The sequence below is a fragment of the Cervus elaphus genome, chromosome 11 (genome assembly GCF_910594005.1).
Source record: "Cervus elaphus chromosome 11, mCerEla1.1, whole genome shotgun sequence".
NCBI classification, from domain to species: Eukaryota; Metazoa; Chordata; class Mammalia; order Artiodactyla; family Cervidae; genus Cervus; species Cervus elaphus.
Window position 1 is genome coordinate 8,658,380 of NC_057825.1, and position 16,800 is coordinate 8,675,179.

General features: G+C 60.9%; 2 protein-coding genes across 11 annotated transcripts in view; one reads left to right on the forward strand and one right to left on the reverse strand.

The window, feature by feature from the left end:
- Positions 1 to 6,789, forward strand: part of NIBAN2 (niban apoptosis regulator 2) — a 53,162-nt gene extending 46,373 nt beyond the window's left edge. Inside the window, exons 7-14 of the mRNA XM_043916807.1 lie at positions 318 to 422; positions 513 to 675; positions 1,863 to 2,050; positions 2,761 to 2,916; positions 3,767 to 3,883; positions 4,008 to 4,115; positions 4,220 to 4,331; positions 4,771 to 6,789. Of these exons, the coding sequence (XP_043772742.1) occupies positions 318 to 422; positions 513 to 675; positions 1,863 to 2,050; positions 2,761 to 2,916; positions 3,767 to 3,883; positions 4,008 to 4,115; positions 4,220 to 4,331; positions 4,771 to 5,351 (1,530 nt within the window). The 3' untranslated portion in view covers positions 5,352 to 6,789. The remainder of the gene's footprint in view (positions 1 to 317; positions 423 to 512; positions 676 to 1,862; positions 2,051 to 2,760; positions 2,917 to 3,766; positions 3,884 to 4,007; positions 4,116 to 4,219; positions 4,332 to 4,770) is intronic.
- A 1,381-nt stretch (positions 6,790 to 8,170) lies between these two features.
- The window catches only part of LRSAM1 (leucine rich repeat and sterile alpha motif containing 1), a 33,275-nt gene continuing 24,645 nt past the window's right edge, over positions 8,171 to 16,800 (reverse strand). For 9 of the 10 annotated variants that reach the window (XM_043916799.1, XM_043916803.1, XM_043916804.1 and 6 more), the window contains 7 exons: positions 16,491 to 16,571; positions 15,004 to 15,099; positions 13,577 to 13,675; positions 12,905 to 13,036; positions 11,572 to 11,653; positions 9,991 to 10,127; positions 8,171 to 8,863 (listed from right to left, as the gene is read on the reverse strand). In XM_043916799.1, the coding sequence (XP_043772734.1) occupies positions 8,738 to 8,863; positions 9,991 to 10,127; positions 11,572 to 11,653; positions 12,905 to 13,036; positions 13,577 to 13,675; positions 15,004 to 15,099; positions 16,491 to 16,571 (753 nt within the window). In that variant the 3' untranslated portion in view covers positions 8,171 to 8,737. The remainder of the gene's footprint in view (positions 8,864 to 9,990; positions 10,128 to 11,571; positions 11,654 to 12,904; positions 13,037 to 13,576; positions 13,676 to 15,003; positions 15,100 to 16,490; positions 16,572 to 16,800) is intronic. The other variant, XM_043916802.1, reaches the window with a different exon arrangement.

Below are 16,800 nucleotides of genomic sequence, written 5' to 3' on the forward strand. Positions count from 1 at the left end.
GTCCCGGCCCCTAGGAGCTCTCTGTCTAGCAGGAGAAACACATTTGACTTGCATGTGCCGGCAAGGGGGCCTGGGGGAGTATTATAGATGGGGAGGCTGCGCATGCAGAGGTCCTGAGCTGGGGACCCTGCTGGATTCTGCAGGACAGTCAAGCGGATCATCCGCGGCCTCTGGGAAGGATGCTCAGGAGACAGGGCAGTGGAGACGTGAAGCAAAGGGCAGCTTTGAGGGGGGCTTGAGTGGCCGGGTTTGCCGGAACGTGGAGAGGGGCTGGGCACGCTCCAAACCCTGCCCCTGCCTGTGCCTCCTGGTCCCAGATCCTGAGTAACCTGGTGATGGAGGAGCTGGGCCCTGAGCTGAAGGCAGAGCTGGTCCCCCGGCTGAAGGGGAAACCGCAGGAGCGACAGCGGCAGTGGATCCAGGTGGGTGGCCTGGGCTCAGGAGTGGGGGTGGGGGGCCCACGGCTGCCTGGCGCCCCCAGCCTGACGCTGATGCCGACGCCCTGCCCACAGATCTCGGATGCCGTGTACCGCATGGTGTACGAACAGGCCAAGGCACGCTTTGAGGCGGTGCTGTCCAAGCTGCAGCTGGCCCGGCCAGCCATGGAGGCAGTCATCCGCACCGACATGGACCAGATCATCACCTCGAAGGAGCACCTGGCCAGCAAGATCCGAGGTAGGCAGACCACCTGCTCTGGTTGTCATCACTGGGCGGGCAGGCTGGGACCACCCGCCCTTTGCGATCAGGGCCTCCCTCCTGCCTCTTTCAGGGGTCCATGTACATGTCACGGTGACTTGATTCATTAGTTTTTAAAAGCCAGAATCAAATCTGAGCCCTTGTTCTTCTAACCCCTGTGAGTTGTTTGGTGGCTGTTATTTTTTTTCTTTGGCCTCATGGTGTGGCCAGTGGGATCTTAGTTCCCCGCTTAGGGATTGAATGTGCGCTTCCACTGCAGGAAGCCTTAACCACTGGATCACCGGGGAAGTCCCAGGTGGGTTTTATGTCTGTAGACCCAGATCTTGGTGACCTAAGTGATGTTAGGAGGCTCCAGCCTTCTGTTCATCTTCGGTCAATCAGATTTACCACGGGCCATTTTAGCAACATCATCTGGACTTCGGGTGAACCACGTTGAACCGGCCTGTCTTTCCCGGGTCAGCTGGTGCCCCCTTCTGTCCTGAGCCTGGTGGGGTCCTTTTGCTCGCTGTTGCTCCCCACACCCTGTTCATGGTTGTGGTGGTCATCAGTTCCCCGAGGGTTACTCTCTACCAGTTGTACTCAGCGTGAGCTGACGAGGACACCGAGTTGACATTTATTGTGTGGAACAAACAGCATTAGCCAGACAGGGGAAGAGGAGGGACGTCAGAACACCCCTGGGTGAAAATGCGTTGGTGGAACGTCTTGGAGATGGTCCCTGCCCAGGGGGAGGCTGCCTTTTCCACAGTTTAGGCTGAGCCAGAGTAGGATTCGGGTTCAGGGTTTGCACAACCCAGAGGCTCTTTGAATTCACTGGGGTGTTTTTCATTTTTTGAAAAAACAAATGAGCAAGACCCTGCCCCAGCCCCCAAAGATGAGCTTTCTCTTCCTCCAGCTAAACAGAAAAACTGCTGACCTTGAGACCTTTACATGGTCATTTTCTTCATTTCCTGACGTCATAGTTTCAGGAATTTGAGAAGCTGATCTGAGATCGCCTTGTTATCTGTGCTCCACTGTTAACCATTCCTCAAGAACCCTTCCCTTTGCTCATGTTGTCACCAGTGGTCTTCTTTAAAGAATGACACAGCCGCCTGCCTCTAGCCTAGAGACCTGGGATGGTGGGGGTTGCCCCTGGGGGTGCTGTCCGCTAACCAGCTCCCTTGGCGCAGCCTCCATCCTCCCCAAGGCGGAGGTTTGTGTCCGGAACCACGTCCAGCCCTACATCCCGTCCATCCTGGAGGCCCTCATGGTACCCACCAGCCAGGGCTTCACAGAAGTGCGGGACGTCTTCTTCAAGGAAGTCACTGACATGAACCTGAACGTCATCAACGAGGGTGGCATCGACAAGCTGGGCGAGGTGAGACAGGCCCCGGGTTTGGTTTTGGGTCTGGTCTGGCCCCCGTCAGGCCCTCACTGTGATGAGGGCAGGCCCTTTCGCTCCTGGGCATAACCTGTGAACAGAGGATCTGCAGGAGGCATGGAGCCGGGCATGTCCATAGATGCCATTTTTGTGCCCCTCACAGATGGAGCCGGCCCCTCTCACTTCTGAGTTAGCTGGTTCTCGGGTTGAACGGCCTTCTACAGACCCCATACTGGGGTAGTCAACTGCCTGGAGCCCCACATAGTTGTCAGGTCTGGCAGATAGAATTAGCCCTGTAATCTGGGCCTCTTCTCCACCCCAAACCGAGGAGTTCCACTGACAATAATAATCATAGACTTTGAGAACCGTAGAGGACCCTAAAGATCACAAAAACCCATCTCCAGATTTGGAGGCCGAGGAAACCAAGGCTCAGAGATGGTGAGCGATTTGCCCAGGGTTGCCCAGCACTCAGGCCGGCCTGTCTCCACGCGCTGTGCTGCCGTACCGCTCTCCTGCCTGCAGATCCTCGTCCTTCCTGTCCCAGGTCCTCCAGCGCTTTCCCTGGTGATCCCCACCCCCGGATGGCCTTCCCTGGTGCCAGTGCCACGCCTGGAATCTGGACTCTGAGGGCCCAGGGGCTGCGGGGGCTGCCTGGCCCCTCTGGCGGCCCCAGCTCAGGTCCCTCGTGTGTCCCTGCCTCCCTGCAGTACATGGAGAAGCTGTCCCAGCTGGCGTACCACCCCCTCAAGATGCATAGCTGCTACGAGAAGATGGAGCCGCTGAGGCTTGACGGACTGCAGCAGCGTTTTGACGTGTCCAGCATGTCTGTGTTCAAGCAGCGAGCCCAGATCCACATGCGTGAGGTGGGCACAGGGCTTGCCTGCACCCCAGTTCTCCCCTCAGGTCGCCCCACAATCCTGCATGTTCTCCCTGGCTCCGGTCTCTTGGACATGCTCTTGGATCTGTTTGGATGCCTGTCCCTCTGTCCCCCTGGTTAAGTCAGACTCACCTCTTGGGTCTCAGAGACTCCTTCCTCCAGGAAGCCCTCCTGACTCCCTAAGCTTCTTCCCACAGGGCCCAGACCCTCTGTTCACCTGGGACAGGGAGGGGCTGGCGCTGGTGCCTGGCAGTTAGCCAGCGCTCTAGACACTCAGCAGAGGAGTGAGCTAGTGAAGGGGTGTCTGAGTGCCTGGGCACCCCTCCTCTGAGGGGGCACCCCACCTCCCCAGGGTCACCCCTCCTCCCAGGGGCACCCTTCCTCCCCAGAGTCACCCCTCCTCCCAGGGGCACCCTTCCTCCCCAGAGTCACCCCTCCCTCAGGGGGCACCCCACCTCCCCAGGGTCACCCCTTCTCCCAGGGGACACCCCACCTCCCTAGGGTCACCCCTCCTCCCAGGGGGCACCCCTCCTCCCCGGAGTCACCCCTCCTCCCCGGGGGCACCCCACCTCCCTGGGGGGGGTCACCCCTCCTCCCAGGGGGCACCCCACCTCCCCGGGGTCACCCCTCCCTCAGGGGGCACCCCACCTCCCCGGAGTCACCCCTCATCCCTGGGGGCCCCCCACCTCCCTGGGGTGTCACCCCTCTTCCCAGGGGGCACCCCACCTCCCCGGGGTCACCCCTCCTCCCGGGGGCACCCCACCTCCCCAGGGGGACACCCCACCTCCCTGGGGGGGGCACGCCTTCACGTGCCCTGTGTTGCGCTCCGCCTCCAGCAAATGGACAACGCCGTGTACACCTTCGAGACCCTCCTGCACCAGGAGCTGGGGAAGGGGCCCACCAAGGAGGAGCTGTGCAAGTCCATCCAGCGCATCCTGGAGCGCGTGCTGAAGGTGAGCCGCCCGGCCAGGCCCTGCCCCTCCACCCCGGAGGGGAGATGGGGGCCCGGGGGAGACGGGCGGCTGATGGAGCCCCCTGACTGGAGCTCCCCGCACCCCGGCCCCTCTTTCCCGGCAGAAATACGACTACGACAGCAGCACTGTGCGGAAGCGCTTCTTCCGGGAGGCGCTGCTGCAGATCACCATCCCGTTCCTGCTCAAGAAGCTGGCGCCTACCTGCAAGTCGGTGAGCAGCCCTCCGCTCCCGCCCGCCCCCTGCCCCCCGCCCAGAGCCTGACCCGCAGCCCTGACCGCCCCTCTCTCTGCCCCCACGTCCGCCCCGGCCGGCAGGAGCTGTCCCGGTTCCAGGAGCTGATCTTCGAGGACTTCGCCAGGTTCATCCTGGTGGAGAACACGTACGAGGAGGTGGTGCTGCAGACGGTCATGAAGGACATCCTCCAGGGTCAGTGCCGCGGCCCCCGGGGGCGGGCGGCTGCAGAGCTGCGTGGGGCTGCCGGCTGTGTGGTCTCTGTTAGGACTCACTGCTGGCGGGTGGAGGAGGTGGGCGCCCAGAGGCTTCCTGGGGGCTCAGCTAAGCTCCAAAGGGGAGAGTCAGGCCGTGGGCTGCGGTGGGCCCACTGTTCATGGCATGGGCCGGGGGCAGCGTTGCGTCCCTGTGCCTTAGTTACATTGAGGGGAGTACATTCTGGGGGGTGTTGGTGTTAGGTGAGAGATGGGAGTTAGGGTCCCACCGCCTGCTCCCCACACTGAGGCCTCAGAAGCCTTGTCTGGTCGCGGTGCCCACTCAGGCCGAGGGCTTGTGATGTGGGTCGCGCAGTGCAGGGAGTGCTGCTGGCCGTCAGCGCCCCCGCTCAGTGTCCGTCACTGCTTCTGTCCCGCAGCCGTGAAGGAAGCCGCCGTGCAGAGGAAACACAACCTGTACCGGGACAGCGTGGTCATGCACAACAGCGACCCCAACCTGCACCTGCTGGCCGAGGGCGCGCCCATCGACTGGGGCGAGGAATATGGAGACGGCGGCGGCAGTGGGGACCCCGGCATCCAGCAACCAGCCCCCCTCTCAGAAAAGCGCCGGCGTGCCAAGCAGGTGGTGTCCGTGGTCCAGGACGAGGACGCCGGGCTGCCCTTCGAGGCCGCCCCTGAGCCGCCATCACCCTCATCCCCGGACGGCGTCACTGAGCTCCGTGGCCTGCTGGCCGGGGATCTGCGGGCCGAGAGCCCCCTGCTGGCCGGCCCCCTGCTCAACGGGGCCCCCGTGCAGGAGAGCCCCCAGCCCGGGCTGGCCCCCGAGGCCACCTCGCCGCCCGCCTCACCCCTCCGGCAGCTCCCGTCCGAAAAGCTCGTGGGCCTCGAGCCTCCCAAGCCCAGCGACCAGGAGACCGGCGAGCAGGTGTCCGGCCCAGGCGGCTGCCCCCCCATCCACACCACCATCGAGGACAGTGCGGGGGTGCAGACCGAGTTCTAAGCTGCTCGCCCCCTGGAGCCTCTGTTGGACACAGCACACAGGCCACCCACTCCGGGGCCCTGGCTCGGCTCTGGGCGGGGAGCACAGGATCTGTGCCTTCCGGGCAGGGGGTGGGGGCAGGGCTGGTGTGGCACCGAGGGGCTGGGAGGGGATGGGCCCACTTGAGTCACTTTATGGGTTTGGTCACACTTGGTTGCTCTGTTTTCTCTTCTGTGGGATGATCGCGGCTTTCCTGCTCCTGGGGGGAGGGGGGGGGGGCTGGGCACAGCGGGGGTCGGGGCTGGGAGCACTCAGCAGCCCTGGCTCCCTGAGTCTGCCCTCCCTGCCTGCCTCTGCGGCCCGTTCCCCTGGTGGGTCTTGCCACCCGCGGAAGGAGGGTGGTGAGAGCCACGTCCACCGCCTGGCTTCTCCTGTCACGGAGGGGGCCTGTTAGAACCAGGAAGCCCGAGCGCTGAGGCCCGTTTCTGGGCCCCTGAGGCCAGTTTCGGAGTGGACTCTGGCCTGGCTCTCCCACCCCGGGTGAAGGGACGTGCAAGGAGCGGGTCTTGAGGCTGGGGGTGCTGGGGGAGGGCTGCCTCTCAAGGTGGGGTGGGAATAGGAAAGGCCTGGAAAGTGCTGGTCTGGGGCGAGGACGTGTCTGAGGGAAGGAGGGGGTGACCTCTGCAGAGGTACTGCTGGCGGGGTGGGTGGGGTACCCTTGGGGGGGTTGCTGGAAGCTGAGACTCTGCTCGCCTCCACTTGCTGGGGTCTGGTCTCTAGGAGTCCCTCTGTCCGGCTGGGCTGGGTGTGGAGACACTGCTCAGAGGCAGGGCTGGGTGGGTGTGGACGCTGTCTTCTCCACGGTCCACTTCCAAGGTACACGCTGTCCCCCAAGGGAGCTGGCGGGGCTCGGGAGGGGCTGGGGGAGGGGCTGTGGTGCCCCCCAGGACACAACGAGCATTTGGGGCAGGCTGGGACCCACCTAATGCACCGCACCCTGACAACTCCAGGACTGTTCATATGGCCCTGCTGTTTCCCCCTCCTCAGCCGCTTGTTCCTGAGGGTGAGGGTTAAGTCAAGGTCACCCCCGGGGGCTGGGGCCACCTGGTTTTCCCAGGCCCTCTCCTCTGCTGCTTTGAGGGGAGGGCAGGCAGGGCAGAAACCCGCTCCTTCAGGGTCCTCACCGCGCCCCAACCCTGGATCGCCCATCCCCTGGGTCTGCTTCCTGGGACCCACAGGACGTGCGGCACTGGCTGGTGCTCAGGGACCCCTTCGGGTCCCCTCCAGCCCCAATCTCAACGCCGAACTAACCTCTTCCACCAATACATTCCGTCTGAAGACGCTCTCCTCCTCTGGTGCCTTCTCTTGGGACTTTCCAATCATCCTTCCCAGATATTGTATTGAAAATATTATGCAAACTGTTTAAGCTTCTACTAATCAATAAAATGCTTTATTTAAAGCCAGTGGCCCATGTGTGATGCTGGCTGGGTGAGAGACCTGGGCTGGAGATGGACCTGTGCACCTTGACTTTCGGGGCTCATTGCTTACGGGTGCATGTGACCAGAGAGTGCTCCTATGAACCCATTTTCCAGAGGAGAAAACAGGCTCAGTAAGGAGGGGCACAGAAGGGAGGTGACTGGCCTGATGGTAGCTCAGACAGCTTCCTCTGCTGGGGGGGTCTGTGCAGGGTGGGCCTCTGGCAGCTTCGGGCAGTGGGAAGGGCAGCTGCTTTATGGCCATGGTGGGCGGGCTCACACTGGATCCAAACAGTGATGCCAGTGTTTAAGACTCCTGCTCACAAGGCGAGCACTCCTGAGTGCTTACCATGGGCTGTGTGCGTTACCTGCAGGACGAGGTAACCCCTGGGGGACAGGCACCATCATCACACCAGTATGTAAACTGAGGCCCGGGGGGGCGGGGAGGATGGGTGGAGGTTCTGGGTCATGGGGACACCTCCCGCCCCGCCAGCTGGTGGGGACAGGCTGCCCCTGCTGAATGGGCATCTTGGGGGATGGGCAACTGTGACTGAAGGTCTGTCAACAAGGGTGGAGGTGAGAAAACCAGGGCTCAGCCGGGTCTTGCTGTTGACTTTGGCAAGTCACCGAACCCAGTCTCAAACTGCTCACCTATAAGAGAGGGCCTCGTGAGGGTTCAAGGAGACCCGCCAAACGCCCTGCTCTGCAACGTGGTCCTGCCCATCTCAGGCCGCCATCTCCCCTCTCAGCGGAGCGGAGCTCAGGAGGGTGTGGGGCGGGGAACCTGGAAAGCAGGTTCACTGACTGGCTCAGTGAGGCAGGGAGAGAGAGGGCCTGGCCCTGTGTCCTGCCGGCTCTAACGCGGGGCCCGGGATGAGCGCGCAGTGCCCCCTGGTGGCTGCCAGCCTCGGTCAGTTCCCCCGATGTCCCTCACTGAACAGGTGGGGACGTAGGGTCTGGAAGGCTGGCCCGGGTCCGAGTTACCTAGAGGCAGAGCCCAGGCGCCCCAGCAGGCCCACCGCTAGCCCAGAGAGAAAGCTGCCCTTGGCTCAAAACGATCTGCCCCAAAACGCATGACCAAGTTCAGCTCTGCTGCACGCACAAGGAGCATGGCTCCCTCTGGACCTGTGCAGTGAGCGACCTGCACAGCTGCACGGGCTCGGACTTAAGACGCTGCTGTCCCGGCTACAGGGCCTCGGGCCCCTGATCTGGGGCAATGGTTACACAGCACACAGGCGGCCCACGCGGCCCCACCCGCTCCGAGGACTTTCCACCTACAAAAGGGAGGTGTGGGCAACTTCACACACCTCACACCCACTTCCCCCTCCCTGGGCTCCACTAGAGCCCAGTGATGACTCGGGAGGAGCAGGCTGGAAATGCGTTTATTGACGTTCCTGCTTCAGGTCTTTGAAGCTCAGGGTCTGCCTCTGAGCCATGTGGGGAGAGGAGGTGCAGGTCTGCAGGGCAGAGGGGCCCAGAGCTCAGGGGGTGGGTGGGGGGCAACAGGGAGGGAGGCCAGGAGGGGCTGACACTGCTCGGGGCACCAGGCCTGGACAGAACACCTTCTGGCCAGTCGATCCAGGACAGGCCGTGGTGGCAGCCCCTCCCCTGGGCCAGGGCCCTCCGGCGCTCCCACCACCCCTGCTGCGTGGGACAGCGCTGCCTGGGTTCCCCTGAGGAGGGCACTGAGGCTCCGGGAGGGGCTGGGATTGCCACAGCCAGCTGGGACCCTCGGTCCTGCTCAGACAGAGGTGTGACTGCCGCTGCTCCCACCCCAGACCCTGTCGTCCTGCTGCGAGGGGTCCCCCTGCCCCGCCACAGGATTTAAACTGCTCAGTCCTTGGGCAGGAACGCTCCCGTCTCTGCCCGGCCAGCCCATGGGGAACAGGAGGGAACCGGAGCCCTGGGCCTGAGGGTGGCAGAGGCCGGTGCTCAGCTGCTGTGGTAGATGCGGAGGCGCTGGGCGATGTCCTGGCGGCACAGAGGGCAGATGCGCAGGGGCTGGCAGCACTGCTGGCAGCAGCAGACGTGGCCGCAGTTGAGGAAGATCATCTGGGCCTGGTGGGTGGAGAGCGGGAACGTCAGGGCCCCACCCCGGCCGGTACCCCGGCCCCTCGTCCTTCCCCCTGAAGATCTGACTGCATGGTGGTCAGACTCCACTCCCCGTCCATCACAGGAAGCCCCGGCCCCTCGTCCTTCCCGCTGAAGATCTGACTGCGTGGTGGTCAGACCCCACTCCCCGTCCATCACAGGATGCCCCGGCCCCTCGTCCTTCCCGCTGAAGATCTGACTGCTTGGTGGTCAGACTCCACTCCCCGTCCATCACAGGATGCCCCGGCCCCTCGTCCTTCCCCCTGAAGACCTGACTGCGTGGTGGTCAGACTCCACTCCCCGTCCATCATAGGAGGCCGGCCCTGTGTACCAGCTGTTCGGGGTGACGGGTGGGGGGGTGGGAGTGGTCCACAGCCTGTCTCACCAGCCCTGCTGTTACAGGATGTGCAGGTTGCTCCCAATTTAGGGATTTTTATGCACTTTGCCTCAAAATGACCCCAACATTATGGATCACAAGCCGTGGACGTGTCCATGCTTTGCCTCAGCATTTCCTCTTTTTAGGAGAGACAGGAAGCCATCTCTGGGGCCCAGAGCAGGGGTTTGGTTAAATTTATAACCACCAAGTCCTTCCCCATCCCCGTATCATGGCATTCTCCCAGGCCAGCAAAGACCACGGGGTAATCAAACTGTTAACATGTGGCCTTTTCTAAGTAGGATCACATGGTGGAGGGAATGGGTTTATTTTATGTACTACGTTGTTTAATTTTTTTTTATAACAGCTGTTAATTTTGTTCTTAAAATGAAGAGTTTTGGAAAAAACTTCTCCAGAGAAAATTTTGTTGATATTTAATGACTTAGGAAATTTCCCTGCATGAATTTAAAAAAAACTTCTGTTTTAAAAAAAAAAGCCCAGCAAATGCTGTCAGCGTTACTCATGTTTTGGGTCCTGGGATCATGGGTCATTTTAATTTCCTTTATTTTCCAAAATTTCTAATGAACCCAACATATTTCTAAACTCTCTGCAGAATGAATCACCCGTGCCTGTGCGGCTCAGGAGGGTGGCAGGCTCTGGGCAGGTGGGTGGGGGTGGGGATGGTGGCCCCAGGGGTTGGGCCCGTCACCCCTAGACTTACCTCCCGTTCCAGGCACACCACACACTCTGAGGTCTGCACCTCCAGCAGCTCTGCCGGGGGAGCCGAGGGCCTCACTGCCTCAGGCAGCTCCTCAGGGGCTGTGGGCAAGATCCTGCCCTCGGGTGCCTTCAGCAGCTCTGTGGGGACACACAGCGGCTAAGCCAGGGTCCTGACCATCTGATCCGGTCCTTCCCCGGCTCAGCCTGCCCTAAGTGGACAGAGAGTTGGAGGTGGGGGGGGGGGCGGTGCTCCCACATACCCTCTTGTTTCTCTTTGCTGAGCCTCATTCCACATCTATAAAGCGGGAGGGCTGGGGCCTCTTACCCCAACACACCCTGAACCCCTCTGGGCCACCCTGCAAACAGGGCTCACCACTGTCAGAGATGAGAAAGCAGGGAGGGAAAGCCGCTTGCCTAAGGCCAGAGGGCCGCCTGATGGTGGAGCCGGCAGGCCAGGACCCTGGGTGAGGGGCTCTGGGGAGAACCCGACCTTGAGCACAGATTCTCCACCAGGGGCCCAGGTGCAGGGGGGCCCAGAGGAGCAGAGAGGACGAAATAGCTCTCAAGGCTGCTCCCCCTGGTCCCCGCCCTGGGAGAGCCCCCAGCACACCCACTGCTCTGCCCTGGAATCAGCATGCTCTGCCCGGGTCCCAGCCGCCCAAAGCAGGACGTGAGAATCTGTCTCTCATCACAGCAGAGACGCCCGAGTCTCGTCACCCCTGAGCCCCCTCCCCTCACAGCACACGTTGTCCATTTAGTCTACGGCTTAAGAAATAAGTAGTATTTCTTAATAATTGGAAAAAAAAATTATGATTTTTTTTTTTAAAGCCTGTCACAACCACCCTAGACCTTCTAAGGGTAGGCCGGGGGGTCGGGGTGGAGTGGCCAGGGCGCGTCTATATCTCATGGAACACATGTTGAGTCCTGGGATTTGGAGAACTGTCAGGAAGATGCCTGAGGATCTGCTGGCCCTGAGCTAAGAAGGAGCTATCCCGCCCCAGCCCCTCCCCAGAGGGCGGCCAGGGTCAGGGAGGAGCCCTCGGGGTTAGGGTTAACCTCTCTCTGCCTCAGTTTCCTCACCCCTCAAAGGAGGGTAGCAGCGGCGACAGGAGACCCAACATGGTGACTGTGTCAAATGCCTGACACTGTCCTGCTAGGCCCGCAGGAGACCCCGACTCCTTCCCAACCCCCCAACCCCCGCCCACAATCCCTCCTGCCTCCAACTCAGCCACAGCCCCTCCCCACCCCAGTCCACACCACACGCCTGCCCCGGGCGCAGAGCCGGGCACCGGGTCTGGCGGGTTTCTCCCACTACTCCAGGGACCCCGAGTATGTGGTTCCTGATGTCAGCAGGGAGGGTTTAGGGAAGCCGGGAGGGTCCCTCCACCACCGTAGGAAAAGCTCATGTTTTCCATTTGGGGGCCTATTTTTCTCATTTACAAATGGCTCCTTTAGGAGGGAAGCTTAAGGACTGGCAGGGGGTTGGAAGTGGCCCTTGGGACTCGTCCTGAAAGGTGAGCAGGTGACGCCCCAGCCACGCCCCCGCATGAGGGCTCTGCTAGGAGAGGCGCGGCGCTGGTACCTGGCTGGGTCCTGGCCGCGCCCAGCAGCTCCTGGGCTCTGCGCAGGATCTCGCGCTGCAGGCCGGCCTCCGAGACGCCCACCTGCGAGGACCGAGGGGGTGGGTCAGGGCCTGGGCACGGCCGGGCAGGGGCCCACGGCGCAGCACAGAGCCGCCAGGACCGCCTCCTTCCTGACTTCTGGCACCTTCGACTGGACACGTGGAGGCTGACTGGCCGGCAAGCAGTGTGGCGGAAGGAGAGGGAAATCGGCGCTGGTGACAGAACGGGTCCAGCGAGCGCAGGGGCTGGGCCGACAGCTGTGGGCTCTCACAGCCCACAGTCAGGTGGTTCACGCCGAGGCCGACCTGCTGAAAAGTGGCCGCACCAGACGCTCACAGTCCCTCAGCCTCAGAGCAAGCGCTCCTGAACTTGGGCAATGTGGCCCACACAGTCCTTCTGAGCCCCAGTGTCTGCGTCTGCTTCTTGTCGAGGGACCAGGCAGCTCAGCAGAGGGGCCGACAGCACGGCCCCCGCACCACACCAGCCGCCTGGGCTGGACGGGGCTCTGCCATGTGACCTCAGGCAAACTGCTACCTTGCTGTGTCTCCACGTCCTCATCTGGAAAATGATGATGACCCTACCTGCCTACCCAGGGTTAGCGTGTGTGTGCGCTCAGCTGTGTCTGACCCTCTGCGAGTCCGTGGACTGCAGCCGGCTAGGCTCCTCCATCCAGGGATTCTCCAGGCAAGAATGCTAAAGTGGGTTGCCATTTTCTTCTCCAGGGGAATCTTCCTGACCCAGGGATCAAACCTACGTTCTTGTGTCTCCTGCACTGGCAGGCAGATTCTTTACCACTGTGCTTACCTGGGAAGCCCAGGTTATTATGAGGATTCAATGAACTTATATGTAAAACATGCTTAGAATAGTGTCAAGCACTGTTAAGTATTCGCTAGAGTCGGTCTCTGTCTCTTCTGAAGAGCAAATGAGTTCACACAGAATGTACCAGGTGCAGGCAGTGCCGCCGATACAACTGTCAACCCATGGTGTGGGGAAAGGATGGTCCAGATGACCTCCAAGGACCTGCCCAGCCTATGATGTGAAGATCCCATCTGAAAGGGGTTGGCGAAGGGGACAATCTGGGGTCCGCAGCACCCCCAGCTCTGGCTTTCGTAGCCAGGTGACTGGGGGCAGACGGGGCAGGTGTTCTGGCCTGCTGGGAGCAAGGCAGCCCCAGGACATCTGCAGATGACAAGCCATGCCAAGAACTGCATGAAGAGCAAGTCCCCCCCTTGGCCATCGGGTCAGGGCCCTGCTCGCCTCCCCAACCTCCCCCGAGGGGCCGCCGCTGTTCACCTTGGCCAGGTCCGCAGGGCCCATTCGGCTCAGCATGGCCAGTGAGAGGCGGTGGTGGGCGAAGATAGGCAGGTAGTGCTCGGCCGACAGCTCCACCAGGAGGGCCACCAGCGGGCGCTCCAGGCCTTCTTCCTGCAAGACACACCCGTGGGAGAAGCTGAGGGCATGATGGACCAGGAAAAACCACGAGGCCGGGACAGCACACAAAGAGTTCAGACACATGTAGCGTAACAGGGAAAACATATTCTTGGGACTTTTTCTACCAAGATGGCTATGTAAGGGCATAGCAACAGATGCGTGAAGAACTTAGTTCACTGCCACACGGTAGACCTGACAACGAGAGCAACTTAAGTGCCCATCAAAGGCAGGGGAACTGTTGAAGCAAATGAAATCATCCAGATCCTAAATCACCAGATCCAGACACACAAGGAGATCTACACGCCCGGGGCTGGAGAACACTACTGTTGAGGCTCCATTTTTAAAGAAAAAAAAGTGCATGTGAGGAGGGAGAAGGGACCACCCCTGTCTTGTCCGAGCCCCTGCAGTGGTGAGCGCACAGGCCCCAGTGCACCCATCACCAGAGATGGGAAGGGAATTCCGTCAGACGGACCAGCGAGCTGGTGCTGCCGGGGCCCAGGGCTCCCGTGGGGTTGGCGTGCCCACAACTCTCACCTGCAGCTTCAAGGATAAGGGTTTCTGGTTCAAGAGCCGCTGATACTGAATCAGCCAGTAATTCTCCTGCTTGGTTTCGCTTTGGGCTTCTAACTCTGTCTGCCAAGAAGGAAGCAGACACTGTTAGTTACGAGTCAGGGAATAGCAACGATGATGGCACGGATGGCTGTGAACAGCATGTGGATGGACTTGGTGTTTTACAAAGAACATCCCTCTCCAATAAGTCTGTTTCATCTGCAGAAACCTGGGCGGCTGACACTTGGGGCCCCTGCCCCCCGCCGCCCTGGGCATCATGACTTGGAGGGGAGACACCTTCTCACCTCCCTGTGGGAAGAACAAAGCAGTCAGCAGCCGTGTCCTTCCCCGAGGCTCAGTGCGTCCTCTGGGAGCCAGCAGGGAGAGAGCTGGGACCCGAGGGGCACCTTCAGCTCTGGAGGGCACGTCACCCACCTTCACCCACAGAGCCGGAGCACTGAGAACAGGAGACAGGCGTGCCCACACAGGACTCGGGCATAGAGACAAATACACGAGGAAGTCAGCTATTTTCACACTGATTCCTCCGTCCCGTCACTCAACAAACAACCCGAGCGTTGTTCTGGGCCAGGCACCATTCTAGCTGCTAGGGATGGAGCAGTGAACATGTGGCACGTCCTGTCATGGCAGCAGTAACGTCAGGGTGCTTCACGCCAGTCTGTGCTGCCTGCTGCGAGATGCCATTTTACTCAGTTCTCACAACTCTGGGAGGCAATCTCGACATCACAGGTGAGGAGACTGAGCGACTGGTAGATTGATGAGCAGGCTGCCCAAGATCCAAGCGCCGCCCCGAGTCAGAGCCAGATTCAGCCCAGGGTTTGGAGCCTATGCTCTGAGCCACCAAGCTGCCCAGCCAGGACAGTGGCTGCACGCTGGGCTTTGGGACTGCAACCTGGGTGTCCCCCAGCCCCCTGGGTGGTCCCTCTTGGACCTGGCTAAGTGACTGGCCTGGCCCTCTCTGGACTGTGGACACTCTGGACTCCTCCCTTCAGGAGCCTGTGGCCCTGATGGTCATGTCCTGCTGGGGTGGACAGCGAGTCCCCAAGGTCCCTGCGGGCAGCAGCCTGGCCACAAGTCTGGCCCCGCACAGCACATGTTAACGTGGCCTGTGCCCAATGGCACAAATGTACCACCCGGGCTCATGCGGGGCTTGGGGAGAGACTGGCCTCACTGTTGTCTGTTCCTGGCACAGGGCGCAGCCTACGGTGGAGCTCAGGGGATGTCTAGGATAATGAAGTGTTTCTAAGAACAGTGAGCTCGGAGGGAAAGCAATCCGGCGTATGACGTGGGTCTAAGAACAGCGCGAGTGCAGAGAGAAAGCAACCGGCGCACAGTGTGGACGCACAAGCACGGATGTAAAGCAACCCCACACACCACGTGGATGCCGCACGTACCAGGATCTCCCGGAGCTCCTCTTCTCGCTGCGTCTTCTCCTTGAGCAGCTGCTGGAGCAGTGAGCTCAGGGCCCAGCGTTGCTCCGAGATCATCTCCTGTGATACAAGACCATGGCCAGTGCTGGGAGCTCACGGCACCCCGGCCCCCGAGGTCCCCACGGCGCGGCAGCAGGACACCCCACCAACTGGTTCTCAGCTGGGGGCCGCGGTGGGCCTGACCCCCATCAAGGCTCTGTCTCTGATCTCTGGCTGAGGACCGGGGGGAGAGAGTGGAGGTGCCCTTCTCCCCAGCCTGCACCTCCCTTCGGCAGGGGGTTAAGGCCGGGCATGGGATCTAGTGACCAATGACAGTGCAGTGATGAGAAACATCAAACAAAGGGAATGACAAGCAGCAGGGACCCTGACTTCGGGCTCACTGACGACAGAGCACCTGGGCAGAAGCAAAGGGCAAGAGAGAGGGGTGAGGGACCCACGCCAGCCAGCATGGCGGAATGGGCACACCCCAGAGAGCCCTGTCTGTGTCCACGTTCCACTCCTCTTGGAATATCCCATGGAGACCCCAAAAATGGGAGCCCCACAGCTCCAACAGGTAGGAGATAACCACCGTGCTTGGTGGGTGCCTATGTTGGGCGTTGAGCGCCCCTAACCTCTGCATGGCTGAGGCCTGTCCCACTGATCTCCGATGGCCCCATGACACAGGGTGGGTCTAGAAGACTCCTTCTATTTTATGCAGGGGCAACCTGGAGGCCCGGGGAGGGGAAGCAACCTGCCTAAGGTCACACAGTGGCAGAGCTGTGACCAGGACTCCAGACCCTAGCTCTCTTCTACATTGAGAAGCCCACAGGATAAACAAAGACTTGTCTGCTGAGGACAGACACAGGGACGGGGACAGACAGAAGGCTCTGCTTGAAACCCTGGTACGGGGCACAGGCCCTCTCACACCGTGGACCCAGACCCTCTGTGAGCGACTGGGGAGACCAAGGCATAGAATAGGGAAAGGGCCGTCCCTCTGCCCCTCCAGGCCCAGGGCACACAGCAAGGGCCAGAGATCAGAGGAACTGCCTGCAGGGAGTGACATGGTCCCCGCTATGCCCTCTCCTCCAGACATCCTGGGATTACCAAGAATGCTGTCCCCTTGGGGGTGTTAGCCGTGAGAACCAGTGCCCCAGAAGCATGGCTTAAGAGAGGCAGGGAGCTCAACAGTGACCCGGCTCTAAAACAAAGACAACACGGAGATGGAAATGCAGCCTGGTGAGCCTTGGCAATGAAACCCTCCTTCCTCTGACCTTCCTGCCTAGCAACAGGTTGACCCACCCCTAACCTGGGCCTGCGCTGGGCCCCCATGAGCCTTCTGGGGTCGCAGCATCCTCCAGCATCACCGCCTTGTCTGCAGGAGGGCAGCTGAGAGGGGTGGGGGCACCAGCGGGAGGTCTCATCAGTGGGGGTAGAGTGGGGGGACAGGGCAGACCAGGGAGCCCTAAACATACCTGCAGTGCCTCTGTGTCCAGGGATTTCCTCTTTAACTCCAGCTGTGTCAGCTGCAATAACTCAGTTTCTATTAACTTAATCTAAACAGAAGACGAGACAGGGGTTTTTTAATTCACATTAACCACGGTTCAACCCTGCGCTGCTGCTCCTGGATGGCCAAGTGGACCTAAGAATCCTTTCTGTGGGTGCTCGGGGGAGGCTCTGGAATGAAGGGGACTGAGAACCTGGTAAACCTTATCAGCGGGGCTTTAAACAGAATTCGTTATCTCAAGGGCCTGAGTGCTTGTCCTGGCCAGAACTGCTGATCAA